Here is a 25,111-nt window from a genome sequence, read left to right on the forward strand (position 1 = left end):
ACACCCGGACACAAATCACGACCGGGAAACAGGGAATATAAATGACGACCGGGACATAGGGACACAACTACAACGGGAACGCCGGGGGCACAGGCGGGATATATAAATGACGACCGGGACACAGGGATTGTTTGAATAGAAATTAGAGACTGGGACGCAAATGACGACCGTGACACCGGGACACAGGGAATATAAATGACGACCGGGACACTCAAAGAGAAATTACAAACTGGGATACCGGGACACAAATGACGACCGGGACGCAGGGAATATAAATGACGACCGGGACACAGGGACACATCATTAGAACAACGAGGTATAGATCTGAATACGGATTGTTTTTCCCATGGACAATTATATGTTGCATGTTCAAGAGTCTGTAAACCTGGCAATTTATTTATATGCAGAGACAATGGCGACAGCGAAGAATGTTGTATATTCGCATGTTTTACGTAGTTAAAAACATTATAATAAACAACTAAAACAACTACAATGGTGCGTAACTAATATGGTGTTTAACTACTTACGAACGCGGGGGGACTTGGGGGGCGCGAAGCGCCACCCCAACAGCTAGTATATATATATATATATATATATATATATATATATATATATATATATATATATATATATATATATATATATATATATATATATATGTATATATATATATATATATATATATATATATATATATATATATTTATATATATATATATATATATATATATATATATATATATATATATATATATATATATATATATATATATATATATATATATATATATATATATATATATATATATATATATATATATATATATATATATTCACAGGTGGGTCACAGGGACACAACTACAATGGCACGTAACGACTTACGCGCGTGGGGAGAGGCTTGGGGGGCGCGAAGCGCTCCCACCAACTAGGTGTTGGTGTGGCGCGAAATCAAAAAGGAGGATTGAAATTGAAACATAATTTCATGAAACCTGTATTAACTCATAAGAACTCTAATTGAGAATCAGCCTACAGAGGATAAGCACTGAATTTTGTATTTTAATTCTCTACGGCACTCGTTCAGTGTATTGAAGGTTCGCAAATATAGAAATATTTACAATTTGCAAAAATAATCTGGATCCTTGTAATGCAAGTTGACATAAAATGCTGACGAAAAATTGTGACAAACTAAATCATAGATGACAAGAAGCAGATTCAAAATGACTTAGGACAACATTAGGACTCCAAGGTATTCTTTTGTAACATTTTGAGTGTTCCTTGCTTGTGTGTTATGAAGTCCATCCTCATCTGTTTCAAACAAAACTTCAAGAAAAAAATATTTGGCCTCTTACCTTTATCCATGTTTTGTAGATGAAACGCTTCTATTCAATAGTTGTAACTAGTAATCTGCCGTAATAAATAGTACTTTTTTATTCACTTTACTTATTTTCTTCTTCTTCTTTAGTGAATCGTAGGGTATAGTTAAACTTTCCCTTAAATCCGTTCGATTTCTTTCCTCGAAAGTTTCATAAAAGAATTAACTTGAGCTTGAAAAAAAATATTTCTTCAAAAAATTCATTAAGTATTATTCTTTGGAGTAGAAAAAGCCCAAAACAAGCCAAATTAAAAAACAATCAGCCCAGTTTCCCGCCCCGAGCCCGCAAAAAAACACCCACCCCAGTCCAGAGAAATAAGCCACCGGGGCTTGAAACAAACCAATCTGGCAACATTGAGCTGAGAAGCAGAGATGTAGAAATCAAGCACAAAATAAAAAAAAACTGTACCTGGAGGGTCCCCAATTGCACCCCTTGGGTTTGGGCTGCTAGAATTGCCCACTTTTTCCACTGGATTGGTAGGCAGGCTAAAACCATACTTCATACAATCCCAAATTTAATGGATAGATTAATGATGCCAGATATTCCACTTATATAAACAATATAAATTCCAGTGTACATCTTTAATTTTGAATTTTCCGTCTTTTTTTCCTGAATATGGTGGTATCACATGGTAATGTGATGTGAGGGTCTTCATGCTATAGAAGAAAAGAACAATGTCCCCAAAAGCAACTCAACTTTATATACAAACAGTTTTCAAACTGCAATATTCATCTAGACATGACACTGATTAGGTCGGAAGCTGCAGTTTCTTTCCCTTCAATACTTTTGTAATATACAAGTAGAAGAAGTCGCAATACAAAATAGTCTGAATAACTCCAGCTAAAATAGCAATCCAATCAACAAAGCCTTCAGAATAATACCGGTAGACCCAGTTCAAAATGTAAAGACCTCTGTATGAGCCAAGAGCAAAAAGGTAATGGGATGTGATTGATTCGGCTTCGCCAGTTTTGGAGACCATAAACAGTTGTGGAAATATAGCAACAGATTCTAGGAGAATGCTGAATGACCAAAGGACCTCCATCACAGTAAAGGCATGATTGACAGCTAATGACAGGATTAAAGAAGGGAAAATCAGAAACTCCACCCTGAATGTGTCATGACTAGAATCATATGTTACTCTGAATTTGAAGAATATCAAGTAGATGGTGCCATAAGAAGCAACAAGGAAAACAATCTTCATGCATGTATTATAAACGGATATGAAATTGGTGAACAGGTCAAGATATCTAGCTGTAAAGACCAGGGCAAACAACAGTTGCGATTTTAATGATATCCCAGCACATGAACGTGATTTCCATATTTTCAGTAAAAGGATTATAATTGCCACAAGGTGAGAAACATCTCCTAAAAGCCGGAATATATTCATTTTGAGTTATTAAAATGGCTTCCTTTCTCCTAATTAGTCACCTTATCTAAGCCTGTTTATTTCTTCTTTTTCTTCCAGCAAGAGCTTTCCAGGTGCCCCTTTTGAATTTCATCATGTTAAAGGAAATTGTTAAATCTAGTACATTTTGCAATTAACAAAAAAATAATATATCAAATAAAAACAGTTTCTTTTGCCATAAACTGCATTTTCGTATGAAAAATATGAATGACATCATAATCGTAGGTTACAACCACAAATACTGTAAAAATGCACCTAAGGCAATGTCAAAATGCAACATTACAATCTGGCAAAATTAGTACGCTAAAATTTGAGGTTGCGTTCAGAGAACCAGCTGATTATTGAAATGTCAAGAAGACTCGATGTTGATAGTCCACGCGTTATTTATAGTGAAGAAAGTCTTGAATTTTCTGCTGATAAAATAAATAATAATGATGTTATTTGGTAAGAGCCCGGAAAAAGCGGCTGAAATCAGGAATGAATATCTCACAATGCATCGTGATGGTTGCTAGTAGATAAAGATGAAAACCAAGTTCAAGCCTATAATGTTTTGTATTTATGGTAATTTCCGTTCCTTTTAAGTTTCGTACAGGTTTTTTATAGCGATTTATGGTCCTTTGTTCCTTTGGTCGTTTGATCCTTGAATTATTATATGACTTTATTTCTGCTCATCTCAGGCTGGATGTAGCTTTTTATTTTTCTTTGAAAAAACTTCTTTTACAGAAAAAGTTTTCTTTTAAAGTGTTTACGAGGCAGACCTCATATAGTTAAATATTGTTCCTAAAGTTTCTTAAGAGCCGTATGTAGTTTTAAAAAATTAATAAGTCACTATAATATGCCCAGCAGGCAGTTGAAATTAATAAACGATATCAGAGGAAACGCTATAATGTTGCCTATAGTAAAGGCCTAAGTCTTCAATGTTTTATTATTTATTATCACTATTACATTTTTTCTAGACGTGCTCCATGTGGAAGGGATGATCATATAAGCTTTGAAGATAGCCCATTCGATTGAAAATCGGAAGTTCTAGTGTCCTTTTTAAGAATCAAAAGTGATCGAAGGGAAATTTCCCTCCCCCATGCCCTCAATTCCCTAAATGCATCCGATTAAAATTTTGAATTAGCCTTTTAATTCAAAATAGTCCAAAGACCAGGCAACACAAATTCCAGGGTCGACACAACCCCCCTCCCCCAGAGTCGGGAGAAAAGTGTTGTAAGTTTTACCCGAGGGATATATAAGGTTTTTCGGAAGGAATGGTCACATAAACTTAGGAGGAGGCTAATTTGATTGGAAGTTGAAAATTGTATAACCTTTTTTTAAGATTCCAAAGTGATAAGTCCAAACTTATGAATTGAAAATAGATACTTGTCTGCTATAGCGCCTATTAGAAGCTAAATAGAACCGGTTTTCATTGAGTGTGTGATCTGTATTGAATGAAATTTATAATATAAATTTATAAAATACAAGTTTGGGCAGTATATTTACACATGAGGGGGCGGGGGTAAAGTATAACGTGTCTGCATGCAAAATGTGTTAGGTACAATTACTCTGCATATTATATAGTAAGAATTCTTTTCCAGATTCACACTATCCAAATGCTTTGGTTTTAAAATTTTTTTAAACTTTGAAATATTTGTATGCCATATTAAAGTGGGCTAGTGTTACCCCACTATCTATTCTGCTTTTAATTGTAACTTATACATTTTTTAAACTCGATTAGCATGGTCTGAGACTGCATTTCTTTGCTTAAGACAACTCATAGCCTATATTATAAGGGATGACAGCCATAAACAGCGACGAAGACCACATTGCCTTTCCACAACAAACACCAAAAACAAGACGAACAATAGGGAATCACACAAAACAGTGGGAAACAAATTAGAATAAATATTTCGGCCCTATGTCCAAGGGCCATCCTCAGCAATACAAAAATATATAAGAAGAAAAAACACAACAGGATAAAATCAATAAAACTAAAATGAAAAATTTTTCAAAACAGTCCCAGCATCCTTACCTCAGCGAAGTTCAACCAGGACTGATAAATAAAATATGATGAAATTAGGCAATTCATTGAAATGAAAGAGAATGAGTTAAAAACACGTTTTAAATGACAACCTTGCTTTTTTGGCAGCTGATCTCATAGGTCTATTTGTGACAGGTTCTTTGTCAATATCTCTTGGTTTCTTATAGTGTTTCGTAAGGTCATCTTTAATTAAATTTGTGTATAGAGCATGTAGTGAATATTCTCCCGAGTCCCTATATAAGGAAATATTATTATTAATCTTAATTCTGATTTCAATTGCTTATCGAACTACTTGATTTATGCCTAGGTCATTGCTAGTAATGGTGGATTCTTCAAAAAGTATTTTGTGTCTAGAATTTTCAAAAACATGGCTGATTAAAGCAGAATCAAAAGAAACAGAAGTAATAATAGAATTCAGAGCCTTTGCTATATCATCTTTATGCTGTTGTAGGCGTTTCTCGAAATTATGGTGAGTTCTCCCTACATATAATTTGCAACAATTGCATGGTATTTGACAGACACCTCTTTGGCGAGTAACTGGAGTTTTATCTTTACCAGAATTTAGGACATTCATGATCTTCAAATCTAAATTTGAAAATTGACAGCCGTAGTAGATATAATGGAAGTTTGAAACTATTGAGACTTTATTGAAGTTTGAGGTAATTATTTGCTTTTCAACTGTGCTTTGGTGTTTTTGTTAGGAGACGTTAACGCTCAGGTCAATAGAGATAGAAAATAGATGACATTCTAGCCCAGTTAAATTTGGTGCTGGAAAATAAAGTAATAGTTACAACGGACTGATGCAATTTTGTTGGTATAACAATCTAGTTATTACTGAAACAGTATCAAACAGTTCGTGGTAACGAACTGTAGTAAGGAGCGACCCGGCTCAATAGTAACCAAAACTCTAAAAAATAGAATTTTGATACCAATAGCTACATCAAAAGAATCGCATTTTAATGCTGGTTTTAAATATATAAGTTTCATCAAGTTTAGTCTTACCCATCAAAAGTTACGAGCCTGAGAAAATTTGCGTTATTTTAGAAAATAGGGGGAAACACCCCCTAAAAGTCATAGAATCTTAACGAAAATAACACCATCAGATTCAGCGTACCAGAGAACCCTACTGTAGAAGTTTTGAGCTCCTATCTACAAAAATGTGGAATGTTGCTTTTTTTGCCACAAGGCAGATTACGGATGCGTGTTTATTTGTTTTTTTTTTTTTTTCCCAGGGGTGATCGTATCGACCCAGTTGTCCTAGAGTGTTGCAAGAGGGCTCATTCTAACGGAAATGAAAAGTTCTAGTGCCCCTTTTAAGTGACCAAAAAAATTGGAGGGCACCTAGGCCCCCTCCCACGCTAATTATTTTCCCAAAGTCAATGGATCAAAATTCTGAGATAGCCATTTTATTCAGTGTAGTCGAAAAACCTTATAACTATGTCTTTGGGGACGAATTACTCACCCACAGTCCCCGTGGGAGGGGCAACAAGTTACAAACTTTGACCTGTGCTTACATATAGTAATGGTTATTGGGAAGTATACTGGCGTTTTCAGGAGGATTTTTTTGGTTGGGGGAGGGGTTGAGAAGAGAGGGATATGCTAGGGGAACTTTCCATCGAGAATTTGTCATGGGAGAAGAAAATTTCCATGAAGGGAGAGCAGGATTTACTAGCATTATTAAAAATTAAACAATTAAAAAATAAATGTGAAAAAGCTTTTTCAGCTGGAAGGAAGGAACAGCAATAAAACTTAAAACAAACAGAAATTATTACCCATATGAGGGACTCACCTCCTTCTAATACCTCGCTCTTTACGCTAAAGTATTTTTAGTAATTTCAACTATTTATTCTACGGCTTTTGTGATTCAGGGGTCATTCTTAATGAATTGGGATAAAATTTAAGCTTTAGTGTAAAGAGCGAGGTACTGACGATGGGGCGAATCCCCTCATATATGTAATAACAACATGAGAATACAAAAGTTCTTTATGTAAGCTAATTTATAAGTTACGTAAATATTTTACCAATAAAAATATTCGTAAAAAATTTAAAATTCTAGTTGCCTTTTTAATTAACCAAAAAATCGGAGGGCAACTAGGCTTCGTCCCCCGCTCTTTTTTTCTCAAAATCATTCGATCAAAATTATGAGAAAGCTATTTAGCCAAAAAAAAAAAATATGCAAATTTCGTTTTGATTATTCCTCTGCGGAGAGCCAAAAAATCAAAACATGCATTGATTCAAAAACGTTCAGAAATTAAATAAAAAAAAAACAAGTTTTTTAACTGGAAGTAAGGAGCGACATTAAAACTTAAAACGCACAGAAATTACTTCGTATATGAAAGAGGCTGCTACCTCATCAATGCCCCGCTCTTTACGCTAAAATTTTTACTGTTTTAAAAAGAAGAATTGAGAGAAAGAGTCAAACTTTAGCGTAAAGAACGGGGCGTTGATGAGGTAGTAGCCTCTTTCATATACGAAGTAATTTCTGTGCGTTCTAAGTTTTAATGTCGCTCCTTACTTCCAGTTAAAAAAACTTGTTTTTTTTATTTAATTTGGTCATGAAACGACCCATAAGTTAAGACAGTATAGAATAATGGTGAGACAGCTAACGTTATGGATTATTTTACTGTAAACCAAAGACTGTTAGGATCATTATGAGATACTAGGGTATATAGGAGTGCTGTTCTTGATATTAAAAGTAAAGATCACCGTTTAGTAGTGTCTAGGGTTAATCTAAAGCTGAAACTTTGGAAGGGTAATTACCTTCTGTGGAAATATGACGTTGGTAGACTCCAGAAGGAAAATTTGAGAAAAGCTTCCCAGGGACAGCTGAATTTGTTCATCTCCAAAACTGGATAGAATTTGACATTGTAGAAGAGGGATGGAATAATATGGGGAAATAATGTGTGAAGTTGCTGATGGTGTCTCAGGGAAAAAGCTAGAAACGCAGCTAAGAATTTCAGTAAAAATACTTCATGTTTAATAGAGAGGAGAAAGGGCTTGTATTAAAATGGTCTGAGAGGAGATGGAGCTTGTACGAAAATTATCGTACATTTTAATATTTCTTATGAAAATAAGAGAAATGTGAAGAAAGTGGGGAAAGTGTAAAAATATATGCAATCGCGAAATCACCGATAATCTGGAACATGCACTTAAGTGACATAATAGTAAACTTTACTGGCATCTTGATAAATTAAGAGGGATTGGTCAATCTAGACTTGTTCCAGTTAAAGATAGGAACAGGGCCACGATTAGTGATAAGGAAAGAGTTAAGGAGAGATTAGCTGAACATTTTGAAAATGTGCTAAACTGGGATATAGTTACAGGAAAAGATACAGAGGTAAATTAAAAAGTTTGTGACACCTTAAGTGTGAAGGATGATTTTTCTTATGAGGAAGAATTAGTGGTAGTACTAAAAGAATAAAAAAACAATAGGCCCCAAGTGCTAATTGTATGGCAAGTGAGTTTCTTTAATGTAGAGACTATAAAGTTAAAAATAAGCTTGTGAAGATTGTCAATATGATTTTGAAAAAGGGAATTGCCTAGAAAATTTAGGCAAACCTTAATTAAAACCCTGCATAAGAAAGGGGATAAGAGTCGGTGTAATAATTATAGAACATCAGCATGGTTTCTGTAGGTAGAAAATTATTTAGTATTATAGTACTTTTAAGATTTACAGATGCTGTAGACAAATTTTTAGGAGAAAAACAGTGCGGTTTTAGGAAGTGTGCCAAATTTTCACTCTTAGGTTAATAATTAAGAAGTGCCTGAGACACCAACGCCTTTAGTCCTTAGTTCTATAGATTACGAGGAAACATTTGATTGAGCTGATAGAAGAGCTTTATAAAATATCTTATTCTTGTATAGTATACGAGAAAAATACAACAAAGTGACTAGTACTAGAGATGATGTCAGACTGCTTCATCCAGTAAGGTGGAGCTGAATCTATTAATGAACTGATTGCTATGCTCAACTCACATATTACAACCCTAAAAAACAAGCAGAAGCTACTTGCAAAATCAATTAATAACTAAACCCTTGAATCTTTTATGGCAGAGGTTGCGAGTGAAGCACTTTCCACTGGGATAGTTTCTTTGGTTGAAAACAAATTCAATGCTGCACTGATCGTCTGAGTGATCAGTTTGACCAAATGAAAATTAAAAATAAGTGGATCATATTTAGTTTCAAAGGAGACCCTTATTCAGAAGCTTCCGAAAGTAAATTCCTTGGATGTTCTAATACTAGATTTCTGGTAGGTTACTCCTGCGACTCAGAACGACATAGTTTCTGTTAAAAAGATCGGAAAACAAGGCTATGGTTTGATATCTTACCCACGTGTTGTGGAACTTTGCAGTCTAGAATGCAACAGCTCCTCCTAATAGAAAAAACAAAATTTGCAAGGAAGTGGTGTCTTCATTTCTGAGTCACTCACAAAGCTCAGACTTCAGCTACTCAATTACGCTAAATCAAAGGAAGCGATTCACATGGTCAACTACTACTACAAACAACTCACCAATACACCAAACCGCCTGAGGCCAACACAGCTATGCACGCTCCTCCTCAATCCCAATCCATTCAAAGCGTCCCTCTTTACACCCTCCCAGGAAGTTCCAATTTCCTTTAAATATTTCCTTATGACATAATCCCACCCAGAAAAGGACGACATGCTTTCCATTTTGCCCTAAACAGTTGACCAAAAAGGATAATCTTCGGCAATCTGTCATCCTTCATCTGCAGAAGGTACCTTCACCATCTCAACCTTTCTTTCACTATAACCCTAAGAAGCGGGATTGAACCAAATTTTCGTACAGCCTACTGTTTGAAATACGGTCAGTCAGCTGGGTACCCAGAACAATCCGTAGGCGATATCTCTGGAAAACAACTAGTAAATCTTCATCCGCTTTTTGGAGCAAACATGCTTCAAAGGCGTATTTGACCACTGTCATCAGTTTACCTTCCAATATCCTAATCTTGGTTCGCATACTTGTCTTCTTATTATTCCAAACTTATTTTAACTGTGAAAAAACACCCTGAGCCTTGGCTATTCTACTTTAAACATCTTCACCGCTCCCACCGTCTTTACTAATAATACTACCTAGCTAATTGAAGCTGCCCACCTGATCAACCTTTTCGTTACCCAACGTCACCTTTTTATGTTCATCTATTCCTAACCTTATTGACTAAGTATTCTTAATATTATTTTTCAAACCTATTCTAGCACCCTGAACTCGCAAAACCTCTAAAAATTCATTCATGTTGCTCACACTTTCATCTAGGATGCTTAAGTCACTAGCATAATCTAAGTCCGGAAGAGTTTTTCCTCCCCATTTGAGTCCATGGTCACCTTTTCTTTGCTCCTTAAGACAAAGTTCATCAAAATGATCCATATAAAGGAGGATAGAGTACAACCCTGCTTAACTTCTGATTTAATACAAAATCAGCTGCTAACCTCATTTCTTACCTTAACCGCAGCAGCATTATCCTCGTACATAGCACTAATCACTTTAATGTATTTGGTATATCATATCAGAATGAGACCTTTGCTAAAGTTTTTCCATCAGCAAAATCGAACGCTTGCTTATAATCTATAACACTAAAGACCAAAGGTGTTTGACAGCTATGGCACGTCTCAGTTATTAACCTAAGAGCGAAAAATTGATCGACGCATCCTCTACCTTTTCCAAAACCGCACTGTTCTCCTCTTAAAGTTCTGTCTACATAATCTCTCAGTCTCAAAAGTATCATATTACTAAGTAATTTGCTACCTACAGAGACCAGACTAATGCCTCAATAATTACGAGACTCACTCTTATCATGTTACTTTTACAATGGTTTAATTAAGGTTTCCCTAAGATCGCTGGGTCCTTCCCCTTTTTGACAAATGATGTTCATAATCTTCAGTAACTTGTTTTTAACCTCAGAGCCACCATATTTGAGAAACTCATTTACCCTACTATCGGCACCTGGATCCTTATTAAGCTTTAATCCTTTTAGTACTGTTGCTAATTCTTACGCACAAAAGAAATTTTCCTTCACATCCAAGGTATCACAAACTTTTTTATCTTCCTCTATATCTTTTCCTGCAACTGTATCTCGGCTTAGCACATTCTCAAAATGCTCTGTCAATCTCTCTTTAACTCCTTCTTTATCACTAATTGTGGTCCCGCTTAAGCATCGGCACTGTTTCTGTTTTTGAGAAAAACAGAAACAGAAAAAAACAGTTAGAAAAAAAACAGAACAGAAACAGAAACAGGTCAAACAAAAACAGGTGACCTGTTTCTGTAATCTGTTCTGTTTTTCGAAAAAACAGAAAACAGCTGTTTAAAAATAAAAAACAGCTGTTTTAACAGCTGTTTTTCCTTACTTCTTCTATTTCTAATAGGAAAGAAAACATCTTCTTGTTAAATCCTTTTAGTCACATACAAAAGATGAGCAACTTCGTGCAATTCAACACACTAGCGTATTTTTAGGGGGGGAGGCGAAATTTGTCATAAAATGTGTCCAATCGGGTGATACCAACGCTATATTCCTATCAAGCTTAAATGTCATTTATAATTGACAATTTACCCTAGTTGCTCTTAGACCGTTGCTTTAGCGGTAAACCATTGCTCAAAGCATATACCAACACTATATTCACCGCTTAAAGCACGGATGCTTTCAAGCCGAGGCTACTTAGACCGCTGCTTGCTAATATATACCAGACAGACACAGAGTCATCCCATCTAGCTTATGTCCACCGCTTAAGTTAGAGGCTATTTAGACCGTCGCTATAGCGGTAACCCATTGCTCTAAGCAAATACCAACGCTCTATAACGCTCTATGGTTAGACCATTGCTCAAGTGGTAATAACCCTCCGCTACACACATATCAAGGTGCCTAGGTTCACCGCTTAAAGTACGGATGCCTTCAAGCCGTGGCTTGTTGGACCGCTGTTCTAGCGGTAACCCATTGCTCTAAGTAAATACCAACGCTATATTCCTCTTTTATATGGGATTTCATTGAGCCCATGTTTGCCGCTTAAAGCACGAATCCTTAAAGCCGTCAATGGTTAGACCGTTGCTCAAGCGGTAATAGCCATCCGCTACACATATACCAACAGTAGAGACATGGTCATATGGGGTTCCCATCTAGCCCATGTCCACTGTATAGCATTCAAGCTTCTCTCTCTTTCTCTATCTCTCTCTTTCGCTCAGATTTACCCCGGCGTGAATTAGCATGAGAGGTTGACTCTAGTTGAGCATTGTGGAGTGACATGCATGAGAGGAAAATTTTCAAGTAGTCAACCCGTAGTCAACCCGCGTGTGTTCCCCAAGGAGAACCTCCAACAGGTTGACTCTATTCGGCATTGTCAAGGGACATACATGCACGGAGAGGTGTAGCATAAATGGGAGACAGTCACAACGGCAATCAAAGGGGTAAAATTAACCTTGACTGGGTTGCCCACTTAATTGGACAACACTGTCTTAGCTTTTTTCTACAATTGGCCATGACTTTGACTTTTCCCACAAGTATTCCCTTTTTGTTTAAATTCAAAAATCAACGGTATCATGGTATCATGCCCGCTAGATATGCGTTTCGGTACGGTAGGTACGGGTAGGTATCATGCGTTTCGGTATCATGCCCGCTAGATAGCGCGGCATTTGAAAAAAAAAAAAAAACAGAAAACAGATAAAAAAAAAACAGAAACGGAAAAAAACAGATAAAAAAAAAACAGAACAGAAACAGAAACAGGTCAAACAAAAACAGGTAGCCTGTTTCTGTTTTCTGTTCTGTTTTTTGTAAAAACAGAAACAGAAACAGGCAGAAACAGGCAAGAAAAAACAGAAACAGAAACACAAAACAGAAACAGTGCCGATGCTTAGTCCCGCTCTTATCTTTAACTGAGACAACTCCAGATTGACTACTTCCTCTCAATTTATTAACCTGCAAGTACAATATTTTACTATTATGCCACCTAGCTACATCCTCCAAATCCTTGGCAATTGTATCAATGACCTTCATCAATGGCCTTTTGTTTTCATATGATCTATCACTCAGATAATTCTTGTACCAACCCATTCTCCTCTCTATAAAGTATAAAGCCTTTTCACTGATATCAGCAACTTCAAATGTTGTTTTTCTAAAATAATTCCAACCATCTTCCACATAGCCAAATTTTAAACCCTCAGGTTTAATATTCACCTAACCCTGGAAAGTTTCTCTCAAATCCTAATCCTGGAGTCTACCAACATTATACCTTCCTGGGAGGTATTTACCTTTCCGGAATTTTAGCGTTAAATTAACCTTAGATACTACTGGATGGTGATCTTTACTTTTAACATCAATAACAGCACTCCCATATACCCTAGTATCTTGCATTGATCATACTAGTCTTTGTTTTACTATAGCATAATCAATAAGTTTTTCTGTCTTACCATCACGCGAATACAATGTCAGCTTATAGGTCATTTTTAAAGCCAACACCGTATTGGTTATACAAAGATTAATATACCCACCAAATTTCAAAATTCTCTAGTCATTACAGTTTTCATTTCATACACCAAATTTACCTAGACTAGGACCGCATCTCTCCCTATTTCTACCGATCTGGGCAATAAAAACTCTTAGTAAAACGCCGTATTTCTACCTGGGACCCTGTCTATTTGTTCCCCTAACTGTAGGTGAAATCCATCTGAGTCACTAGTATCTCCGTCAGTCGGTTTAACAGGGGCATATACTACTATAACTGATACCCTGAACTTTTTAGTCATAAAATGAGCAATTAGTATTCTATTAATAATACCTTCCCAGCCTAAACAAGCTGTAACATCTTCCTTATTCATTATGAGCCCTACTCCATGTCTATGTATCCCATCCTTCCTGCCTGAGTCAACAAATTCTACATCACCTAATTTAATGCTTCCTACCACTGGGTTATGAGTTTCTGAAATTCCTAATAAGTCCAGTTTGAATCTTTTGAATTCATCAGTCAAAATGTCGATTCGATAGTAATTTTTTAACGTCGTAATATTCCAAGTACTGCCTGCTTGTATAAAATGATAAAATTATACCTTCACTGTCTTTAATATTAGCTTCAGTGTTAGTTGTTTTAATATGCGTGGGGTAAGTGAGATAGTCTGAAATCGCATTTGTGAAAGTTGATGCGCATGGTTGTATTGCTAATCATGTTACTAGAATGGGACATGCTTTTCATGTCTTTCTTTATTTATAAAATATGATATTGAATTTAGTAGACGGTCTGACCTTGAATCCTTGTTTACATCAGCAGTGTCTAATAGTATGACATTTTATTCTCTTGTCATTCATCTGAAAAGCCAGTTCACTTGTGATACTATTTGTTTGTTTTATAAACCCCCTCCTTTTCCAACGCATCTGTTCTTCGATTTGCTTGATCAGCTTTCTTGTGTGGGGACTATATCAAAAAAAATTATTTGTGTTTTGGGAGACTTTAATCTCCCTGTAAAATTGCTTGTGGCCAATTCACCCTGAAAAATTATCCTTTTAACTCTTTTAATAGTAACCAAAACTCAAAAAATAGAATTTTGATACAAATAGATACATTGAAAGAATTTTATTTTAAGGCTGATTTTAAGTATATAATTTCCATTGGGTTTGATCTTACCCATCAAACCTTACGACACTTGGAAAATGTACCTTGTTTTCGAAAAAAATTAGAAACATCCCCTAAAAGTCACAGAATCTGAAAATCACACCATCAGATTCAGCGTATCAGATAGTCGTACTGTAGATGTTTCAAGCTCCTATCCGTAAAAATGTGGAATTTTGTATTTTTTGCCAGAAGAAAATTCACGGGTGCGTGTTTATTTGTTTTTTTTCTTTTTTTTTCTTCCCAGGGGTGATCGTATCGACCCAGTGGTTCTAGAATATCACGAGAGGGATCATTCGAACGGAAATTAAAAGTTCTAGTGCCCTTTTCAAAAAAACAAAAAACTAGAGGGTAACTAGGCCCCCTCACACGCTCATTTTTTTCAGAAGTCACCTGACAAAAAATTTGAGAGAGCCATTTTGTTTAGCATAGTTGAAAAATCTAATAACTATGTCTTTGAAGATGGCTTCATCCCAGGAAAGGGCTGCAAGTTGTGAACTTTGCCCATTGTTTACATATACTATTGGTTATTTGGAAGTTTACAGACATTTTTACTTTTTTCTGTTGGGGGTTTGGGGAGGGGTTGAAGTTTGAATGGGAGGATCTCTCCACGGATGATTTTTTTTATGAAAGTAGGGAATTTTCAATGAGTTGGCACCGGATTTCCCAGCATTATTTAAAAAACGATCAGAAATTAAATGCAAAAAAATTAATTTTTTTCAACTGAAAGTAAGGAGCAACATGAAAATTTTTCAAACGAGAAATTATTACATATATGAAAGAGTTCTCCCCCTTGTATATACCTCGCTCTGTACACTAAAGTTTTCTTTTAGTAATTTCATAAGAGCTATTTATTCTAATTAAACCCTTTGTGATTCAATGGTCATTTTTAAAGAATTAAAACAAAATTTGAACTTTAGAGTAAGGAGTGAGGTATTAAAGAGGGGGCGACCCCCCCCCCCCATATACGCAATAATTTCTGTTCGTTTTAAGTTTTAATGTTGCTCCTTATTTTCAGTTAGAAAATTTGTTTATTTTATTTGATTGTGTAAAGAAACCGTAGGAACTTTTGAACTGTTAAGCTTAGCATAAAGAGAATTTCTATCTGTCTTTAAAAAATAATACTCTTTGGTAGTCCAAAATGTAAAGTGCTTATAGATCAACTTCGAAAAAATAAAAAGGCTTTTTTTACATTTAAAAAATCTCATGGAAGTAAACTTTTTAGCTACAACCATATTTGGATCCTTGAAATTTTTCCGATCTTTAATATTAAAAATGTTATAATTACCTATGAAAAATTAATTTTCTTTTAATTGATTGTCAATTACTACTACTACTCAGGGATCATTTTTAAAGAATTAGAACAAAATTTGAATTTTAGCGTAAAGACCGAGGAATTAACGAGGGGGCGAACCCCCCCTATATACGTAATGATTTCTGTTCCGTTTTAAGTTTTAACGTTACTCCTTATTTTAAGTTAAAGAAAAACTTGTTTATTTTATTTGATTGTTTAAAGAAACGTAGGAACTTTTGAACTGTAAAGTTTTCATCCATTAGTTTTAAGAAAATTTCTATCTGTCTTTAAAAAATAATACTCCTTGGTAGTTCAAAATGTAAGGTGTTTATAGATCAATTTTGAAAAAAAAAAAAAAAATTCACATTTAAAAAATCTCGTGGAAGAAAACTTTTTTAGCTACAAACATATTTGGATCCTTGAAAATTTTCGTATCTCTAAAATTAAAAATGTTATAATTACCTTTGAAAATTAATTTTTTTTAATTAGTTTTCAGTTACTACTAATTCTACTGCTAACAACTCACTGCAGTATCAAGTCACTTGGGGTCAACAGAGCTACGCACGCCGCTCCTTCGTTCCAATCTATCAAAGTTTTCCCTTTACGCATAAGCAACTAATTCAATCTTTTTAAATTCCTATTAAAACGGTGTTTTGTGAAAGTTTTATTCAAAATTAAATTCAAATTACGACAACGTTTAATATTTGGCAGGTATAACAACATAAACACTGTTAGATGCGACATCAAGTGATTAAAGTCACCCTCATGCGACCATGAAATCCTAACAAGACTTGCCTTTCTGTTTATCATTTATAATTTTTTTTTTTTGCCTTTATTATGTAGGGACTAAAAATCATAAAAGTATTAACCCGATGCCTCAATGAAATCAATATATATATATATATATATATATATATATATATATATATATATATATATATATATATATATATATATATATATATAGATTGATTCAATCCGTTTTATCTTAGCTTATTTGACTAACAAAATATCTAGAAGTTTCTCTTTTTCCTGTGTTTTTTATGTTCTTTTTTTTCGCTTTTGGAAATAACAAAAATTTTAACTTTTGACATTAAAATTCTTTTTTCCCATCTTTTGTTTCAAAAACAATCTTAATTTTGCAAAGAAATATTGGAACACAGTAAAAGAAAAAAAAATAAAAGAAGTAAACAGTAACAAAATGCTATTAAGCTTTTCCATTCTTATGTAGAATTTGTATTTGTAGCACAGTGTCTTTATAAATTACTGCGCCGCAGGACGAATCACTTACACAAATTTAAGAAATTTAAAACATGTGTTCCTTCTAGAGGCTGAGATTTCAGCAAGCCTACGGCTGCAATTCTTACCAAAATCGTAAGATATTTATCATCAGAATCATCAGTCCCCTATCCATCGATTTTCCTAGAATCCCGATGTGTTTAGACTTGTCTTAGGAAATTATCTAACCTGACTAGAAAATTATGGAATGGTTCAGTTTTTGCATGGTTCGGATGTATTTTCCACTTGTTTTCAATTTAAAAAAGAAATCCAAGACAAACTTCAAAAGATAATTCTGTAGAGGGTTAATGTGAATCTCAGAAAGGGAGCTATAGCATAATTACTGTCTTTTGCTGAACCATTAAAACCGTAGGACTACAGAAATATAAAATTCTGAAAACCTGCACATGGAACATAAGCCTCACCAGTTCGACTCAAATCACTTTTATTAAAGGTAATCCTGATGATGGATAATGGAAATCCCAGACACCGAGCTATAGCTTAATTCTTGTCTTTTGCTGAACCATTAAAATCATGGGATAGTGGAAAAGTAAAATGCCAAAACCTGCACATGGAACGTAAGCCTTACCAATTCAACTAAGATCAATCTAATCAAAGGTAATCCGTAAAATGGATTATACAAATCTCAGAAAGCGAGCTATAGCATAAATTCTTGTCTTTTTCTGAACCATTGAAATCGTAGGATCGCGGAAACATAAAAAACTAAAAACCTGCGCATGGAACATGAGCCTTACCAGTTCAACTCAAATCAATTCAAGCAAAGATAATCCTGAAGATAGATTATGCAAATCTCACACATCGAGCTACATCATAATTTTCGTCTTTGGCTGAACCATTAAAACCGTAGGATTGCGGAAAAATAAAGTGCTAAAAACCTGCACAAGGAACATAAGCCTTACCAGTTCAGCCCAAATCAATTTAATTTATCATGAACTAACATATATAAACAAAACTGCTAATATCCACCCCCAAAGAAAGGAAAAAGAATATATATATATATATATATATATATATATATATATATATATATATATATATATATATATATATATATATATATACAAAACACTTGCAACAGGATTACTACATACACTTAACTATCTAATAAATCTTTCTCTAAAAACAAAACAAACAAAGAAATAAAACCCTCATTGGCCCACACAATAACGATAATGAATAAACTATAAATAACGAATACCCCTTCAACTTACTTTTATAGAGGCATTTGTTAGGTTAGAGTTCTTCTAGGTTAGAGTTAGAGTTAAGGTTAGAGTTAAGAATGGAACATATGTTTATTTTTTTGTCCATAAATTAAAACCTTTATTTCAATCGACCTTGCTCTTAAGGCTAAGTGACCTTGTTCAGTGATTCAAGATAGTTCACTTTTTCCAATTATCATCATTGTCACTATTAATACCAATATTGTACATTTAAGTCAACTGTAATATTAAATGTCTCTGAACTTACAGTTATTAACCGTTTAGCCATAGAAACCAATTGTGTGAGACGAAGGTGCTATTTGGGTCTTCCTATGCAATAATGTATTATTTTCGGTTGTTTTCAGTTGACACGTTTCCTTTCAGTAGTTACCGAGACAAATATTTCCCCAAAAAAACTTTTCTCTGGACCATTAATTTTGACCCCTTGAACGGTGTTTGGCACAACAAACAAAAAATCAAAATAATATTAATTACGGAAATTTGATCAAAATAAAAAAGTTTATCAGTTCAATATCACAGGTATATAATCCATTTTCAAATAAATAGTGTAAATGCACTGACGATTAAAACATCCATTTTTCATAAACACTGTTCACGTACGTTCAAGTAATTTAATTATGAATGCACTTTGAATATACAAATCTGCTCAAAGTATACAATTTGAAAGATTTTACATCACCTTATAGTAACTTCCAAAATAGGTTTTACAACAAGGGAATATTTAAAATATTGGGCTATACATTGTCACTGTTATTCCAAAAGCGCGTGGAAAAAATATTTTCTCACTTTTTAGATAGCTGCCAAACTTCCTTTGCTAAGCAGCTCTCAAAGGGGTAGTCAATAGGGCAGTGAATGCTGAATTCCACATTGATCCACTTGATCAAATATTACCCTTCTTTCCTTTTGAGAACAGCTTGACAAATGTTTTTTGGTAAATTTGTTACCAGCAGTTATTATGACAGAAGACAGTAGATGTTATGAGACGTAAACGACCTAGCGATGTTGCTGTCTGAATTCCGGCTCTTATGACCGATTATTAATAACAAAGTTATTGGACTTTTCTTAGTTGTTACTTCTCCAAGAAATAATATCAATGTTGAGCTTATTCTAAGCTATTTTTCGTTTTTGTGTTTTCCTCAGAAATTTGTCCAGAAATTTTCAAATTTAGCAGTGATATTGAGCTGCGAAATTTTGGTTGAGACGGAACATACATTTCAGAGAAATATGCTTGAAACAGGAAAACAGATTTTACCATTTTCTAATTAGCCAAATACTAGCACAAATTTAATATTTTCAATATATTTTTCAAGACATGTTCTGTTGACATTACATAAATATGAAATTTCTCCATTTCTCTGCGCAAAGGTTTCTTCCGTTCGGACTTTCGATGACATTTCTTAGAAACTTGCTCAGAAAATTTTAGCATAACACACACTTCTCACCAAAATTGACATACAAGAGATCATTTGTTGTTGCTCAGATATTTTCTCAGAATATAGTAATTGGAAAAGGGATATATTGTGCTAAATTTTTCCTTTCCAGAATAGTTTCAGCTTCTAGTTTTTATTCTTTTTAAAGACAAATTTTCCGGACAGAGAAATGATTTGACTCTGCGATTAATCAAAAGAGAACCGAATCGAATATTCAACCAAACGAAGACTTGGTTTTCATTGGACAACTTGTAAAATGGGTCAAAGAAACAAAGTACGATTCATGTCAAAATCTAGCTTGAACTTTTTTTGGACGGCTCATGTTTCGCAATAAGTGAAGATGAAGACCTGAATAAATTTGTTGAAGATCTCTTCATTGAGATGATTGACGGTGACCTTGTAACGGTTGAAATTCTGTGTGATTCTGACCTGATCATGGCTGTTGTGATATTTTCTGGAACTCTGAACGAGCCATTGCGTACAATTCTCTTTTTCAGCTCCTCTTCTTTGTGTAAAATCATGCTATGACTATGTCTGAAAGAGAAAAATGCGGTTGTTACTAACTTTGTTTCAACTTTAAGTTTTTAATCCATTTTAATCCATGTGATTAAATCCTTGCTTGAACAGAAAATATTTATGCAGATTGTGTTATAAACCAGAAAATATTCAAAAATCCAACGAGAGGTCAAGGATTATTTCAAGTCCATATAAACTGACTTGCTCCACCCTACTGCAGCATTGACTAAACGTGCCCTATTTAATCTTGGTTTCACATTTTGCTAAGAACATTCAGTGTGATTTCCCCCTATCCTCTGTATGCATTTGTTCTTATAGTTAATGTGTAATATTGCTTTTTCCGTCGTCTTGAATCAATAATTTTGATAAGATAGGAATTGTTTACGACATTTCTTGCTTTCAGCCTATAATAGTCAGGTTTTGTGTATGTGGCATGGAATAGCTCAAGATATTGCTGCACTTGGAAATTCATAAGCCAAAAAGCTATTTTGAGGACTTTATTTAAACAAAGCATTTAAAAATATGAAAGCAAGGCATCTTTTCCGTTGTGAGAGGAAGGAAGATGACAATGTCTTGGACATCCCTACTCCAGCTCATAATGCTTTAAAAATACTCCTCCATGGACAAGATGAAAACGTCTATCTCAGAGGAATACTAAAAAACACGCTCCTTAGGAGACAAAGATGTGAAATGTTTCACAAACGTGTCTCATCCAAGAGTCAGATGAAATTTACACTTCAGATCACTTGAAAGAAGATTGAAAGCTACTCGCTGACACCCTCATATAGACCCCGGTGCTGCACTGTCGCATGCATCGAACAGCGCCAACGAGAAGTCCAATTGACCGAAGTGTAATAATGCAGCCGACACCAGCTGACGTGGTGGCGTTCCGCCACCCTGGAATTAATTTCAGCCAGTTCTTTATTGCGTCAACCGCAATGTTGGAGCTTTCCATTTTGTGTGTGGCTAAAGATTTCGATCTTCCTGCTTAGAAATCAAGTGCAGTTTTCAAAACTGAACAAACAAGTGCGCGCACAAATAGTTTGCAAGGATTCTTTGTGCTTCCATTGTGATTTTTTGTTCAGCATTAATTCTTGTAGCACATATATTGAATTTTCTTTCGAACAGACACCAGATTAAATTCCAGGTAGCAATTTGAGATTTAAGGACCTCTCTATTTCAAGCACATGGTTATAGCAAAGGGTCGATATTTTTTTAACCCTTGTCATAGGTAGGTGTTTATAAAAATTGAGGTTTTATTCCGTGGCATAGCAGCGTTACTTGAAACGGAATATTTTGAAAATTCTCAGATTCTTAACTGTTAAACTCTGAATTTAAAATCGAGGAAAATTAATATATTTCCTTATTTGTCATAAAACCATTGGAGTTATAATAACTAGGAGCAGACTAGGAGGTGCCTAGTTACAGAAGGGGAAAATATTTCAGACATCGACAGAAATGAATGGGAAGGGAGCTGCCAATTCAGGTCTCTCTAATCACCATCTCAACAGTTATATCTATTATACCACCTGGAAAATTGATTTTTCTCTACTTACTCTGTCTAAATTTTCTTAATAAGTATTTCACTAGTTTGTTTAAGTATTTCACTGTATACAATGTAAACTATTTTAAATGCACAGACAGTTAATAGTAAAATTTGTAAATTTTTAGCTGGAGTCTAATCTTGGAAAATAAGCCACTGCTCAATCTTGGACAAAGAATCTTAAAATTGAAGTATCTCAATCTTGCACTGATTCAATAACGACATGTGTTGGGAAAAAGAGTAATCATACTTTAAATAGACTTGGCTATAAGATTGCCAATCCCAACTACCTGCATCACGTCCAACTTGCTGTCCTTGTTTAGAGAAGATACATCAAACAGTTCGTGGTAACGAACTGTAATAGGGAGCGACCCGGCTCAATAGCAATCAAAACTCTAAAAAATGGGGTTTTGATATCAATAGCTACATCAAAAGAATCAAATTTTAATGCTAGTTTTAAATATATAAGTTTAATCAAGTTTAGTCTTACCCATCAAAAGTTACAAGCCTGAGAAAATTTGCCTTATTTTAAAAATAGGGGAAAACAACCCCTAAAAGTCATAGAAACTTAACGAAAATCACACCGTCAGATTCAGCGTATCAGAGAACCCTATTGTAGAAGTTTCAAGCTCCTACCTACAAAAATGTGGAATTTCGTATTTTTTGCCAGAAGACAAATCACGGGTGCGTGTTTATTTGTTGTTGTTTTTCCCCCAGGGGTCATCGTATCGACCAAGTGGTCCTAGAATGTCGCAAGAGGGCTCATTCGAACGGAAATAAAAAGTTCTAGTGCCCTTTTTAAGTGACCAAAAAAATTGGAGGGCACTTAGGCCCCCTCCCACGCTCATTTTTTCTCCAAAGTCAACAGGTCAAAATTTTGAGATAGCCATTTTGTTCCACATAGTCAAAAACCATAATAAATATGTCTTTGGGAATGATTTACTACCCCAGTCACTGGGGTCCTGGGGAATGACCAGTCCCCCCCGTCCCTGGGAGAGGGGTTGCAAGTTACAAACTTTGACCAGTGTTTACATATAATAATGGTTACTGAGAAGTGTACAGCGTTTTCGGGGGATTGTTTTTGGTTTTGGGGGTGGGAAGGAGGGGAGGGAGCTATGTGGGAGGATCTTTCCTTGGAGAAATATGTCGTGGAGGAACAGAAATTCAATGAAAAGGGCGCAGGATTTTCTAAAATTACTATAAAAAAAACAATGAAAAAATAAACATGAAAAAGTTTTTCAATTGAAAGTAAGGAGTAGCATTGAAACTAAAACGAACAGAGATTTTTACGCACATGATGGGTTCTAAGAATACTTTAGCATAAAGAGCGGGGTATTTAGGAGGAGATAAATACCTCGCTCTTTATGCTATAGTATTTTTAGTAATTTCAACTATTTATTCTACGGCCTTTCGGATTCAGGGGTCATTCTTAAAGAATTGGGACAAAACTTACGATTTAGTGTAAAGAGCGAGGTATTAACGTGGGTACAAACCCCCTCATATTCATAATAAAAATTTAAGAATATAAAAGTTTGTTACGTAAGCTAATTCTTAAGTTACGTATATTTTTTACTAATAAAAACATTCGTTAAAAATTAAAATTTATTGTTGCCTTTTTATGTAACCGAAAAATTGCAGGGCAACTAGCCTTTCCCAACCTATCATTTCTCAAATCGTCTGATCAAAACTAAGAGAAAGCCATTTAGCCAAAAAAAAGAATTAATATACAAATTTCATTATAATATTTTATATTCGGAGAGCCAAAACCAAACATGCATTAATTCAAAAACGTTCAGAAATTAAATAAAAAAAAACTAAGTTTTTTTAGCTGAAAGTAAGGAGCGACATTAAAACTTAAAACGAACAGAAATTACTCCGTATATGAAATGGGTTGTCCCCTCCGCAATCCTTCGCTCTTTACGCTAAAGTTTGACTCTTTGCCACAATTAAAAATTTTAGCGTAAAGACCAAGGGATTGCGGAGGGGACAACCCATTTCATATACGGAGTAATTTATGTTTGTTTTAAGTTTTAATGTCGCTCCTTACTTTCAGTTAAAAAAACTAGTTTTTTTATGTAATTTTATCAAAATATTTGTCCAAGATCACTGTTCAAGTATTGGGGGGTTTTCACCCTAAATCCTCTTTTATGTAGTAGATATGACCTGGTTGTTTCAGCCACTTTCACACTTTACCTCTCCCACCACTCATACCCCTGTAGTAGAATTTACCTTCTTCCTTATGGCTCTCATAGATGACTTTTACAAAGTTGCCAACTGTAACCCAAATCGAAAATAAGCTCACATTCCTTTTTACTATCTTAGCCAAAAGAACTGTCTGAGTTGTCATCAAAAGTCACTATCTGGACCTTTTCAGTTTCATTTTCACCCTCAGTGGTCTCTTCTCGCCAAAATATCTTCACAGCCTGCTTCTTTGTTTTGCTTGCTTTTGCTGCTTCATTTTTTCTTTTCCGCCTCTTCTTTGCCTTCCTTGTTGCAAAGACAGCTTCAATCTCGGTCTTCACTTATGTATCAGTGAACAGTTTTGTTCTGCCCTCCTTTCTTCCCTGAAGCATTTTGTTTTCTTGGTAGTGCTTGGATGTGGTTGTACTTGTTCAGGTGTGATTATCCTATTTCACAGTGACTGCAAAATCACAGGGCTTACTGAAAGCATTGAGTGAGAGAATGCCAGTGCAGGTAGGAATGGGTCTGGAATTAGAGCCTCTGATGAGCTCGGCAATTTGCCACCAGCCTTAGGGGCTAAAAAGCATTTGATTGGTATGTAGTTAAGAGCACAGATCTTCACTATCGAAGCAACCTGGATTGAAAGGGGATATATCTTCCAAATTCCTTCTGGATTTTTGACGATATGAAAGCTAAGGGGAAAAGACTTTCATACCAACCCAGTTGTGATGTAAATGGTCGCAGTTCTTCTCAATGGTCACGGTTTCTCTATAAAAAATACTACTAATTTTGAAAAATTTATTTTTTTTAGGAATACATAGCTGTTAGATATTTCACTTATTATGCAAGGGCTCTGAAATGCTACGGCCGTTTCGTTTCTACCAGATTTCTACTTCTCTTGATGAATAACGAGGAGACCAGCGTCAAACCAGCGACTCGCTAAGTTTTTTAACTCGTGAATAGGCCTAAATCTATCGTAAATTCAAGCTGGTATTTGAGAAAGACTGATCGAAACATAAATTTTTGCGGTCAACAATGATCGTGCTAGCAGGGTGCCACTGTCGGCCTTTCCTTATCAGCGCGGTGCTTGGGTCTACGTTCAGAACTTCTTAAGATCTACAGTAGCTTAGGTCTAAGATAAATGAAAGCATGGGCGATCAGGAGAGTTCATAGCTATTAAACACAGCTCACATAACATGCTCACACTTACGTTTTTGGTCTAA

At 35.0% G+C, this 25,111-nt stretch overlaps 2 protein-coding genes across 2 annotated transcripts in view; both read right to left on the reverse strand.

Moving 5' to 3' along the window:
- Positions 1 to 826: 826 nt before the first annotated feature.
- Positions 827 to 2,760, reverse strand: LOC136026758 (ER lumen protein-retaining receptor 1-like). The gene has a single exon (XM_065703470.1). The coding sequence runs from the start codon at positions 2,758 to 2,760 to the stop codon at positions 2,122 to 2,124; it is 639 nt and encodes a 212-aa protein (XP_065559542.1). The 3' UTR covers positions 827 to 2,121.
- A 16,592-nt stretch (positions 2,761 to 19,352) lies between these two features.
- LOC136026948 (uncharacterized) overlaps positions 19,353 to 25,111 on the reverse strand; it is a 53,620-nt gene continuing 47,861 nt past the window's right edge. Inside the window, exon 7 of the mRNA XM_065703808.1 lies at positions 19,353 to 20,182. Within this exon, the coding sequence (XP_065559880.1) occupies positions 19,942 to 20,182 (241 nt within the window). The 3' untranslated portion in view covers positions 19,353 to 19,941. The remainder of the gene's footprint in view (positions 20,183 to 25,111) is intronic.

The sequence above is a fragment of the Artemia franciscana genome, chromosome 5 (assembly GCF_032884065.1).
Source record: "Artemia franciscana chromosome 5, ASM3288406v1, whole genome shotgun sequence".
NCBI classification, from domain to species: domain Eukaryota; kingdom Metazoa; phylum Arthropoda; class Branchiopoda; order Anostraca; family Artemiidae; genus Artemia; species Artemia franciscana.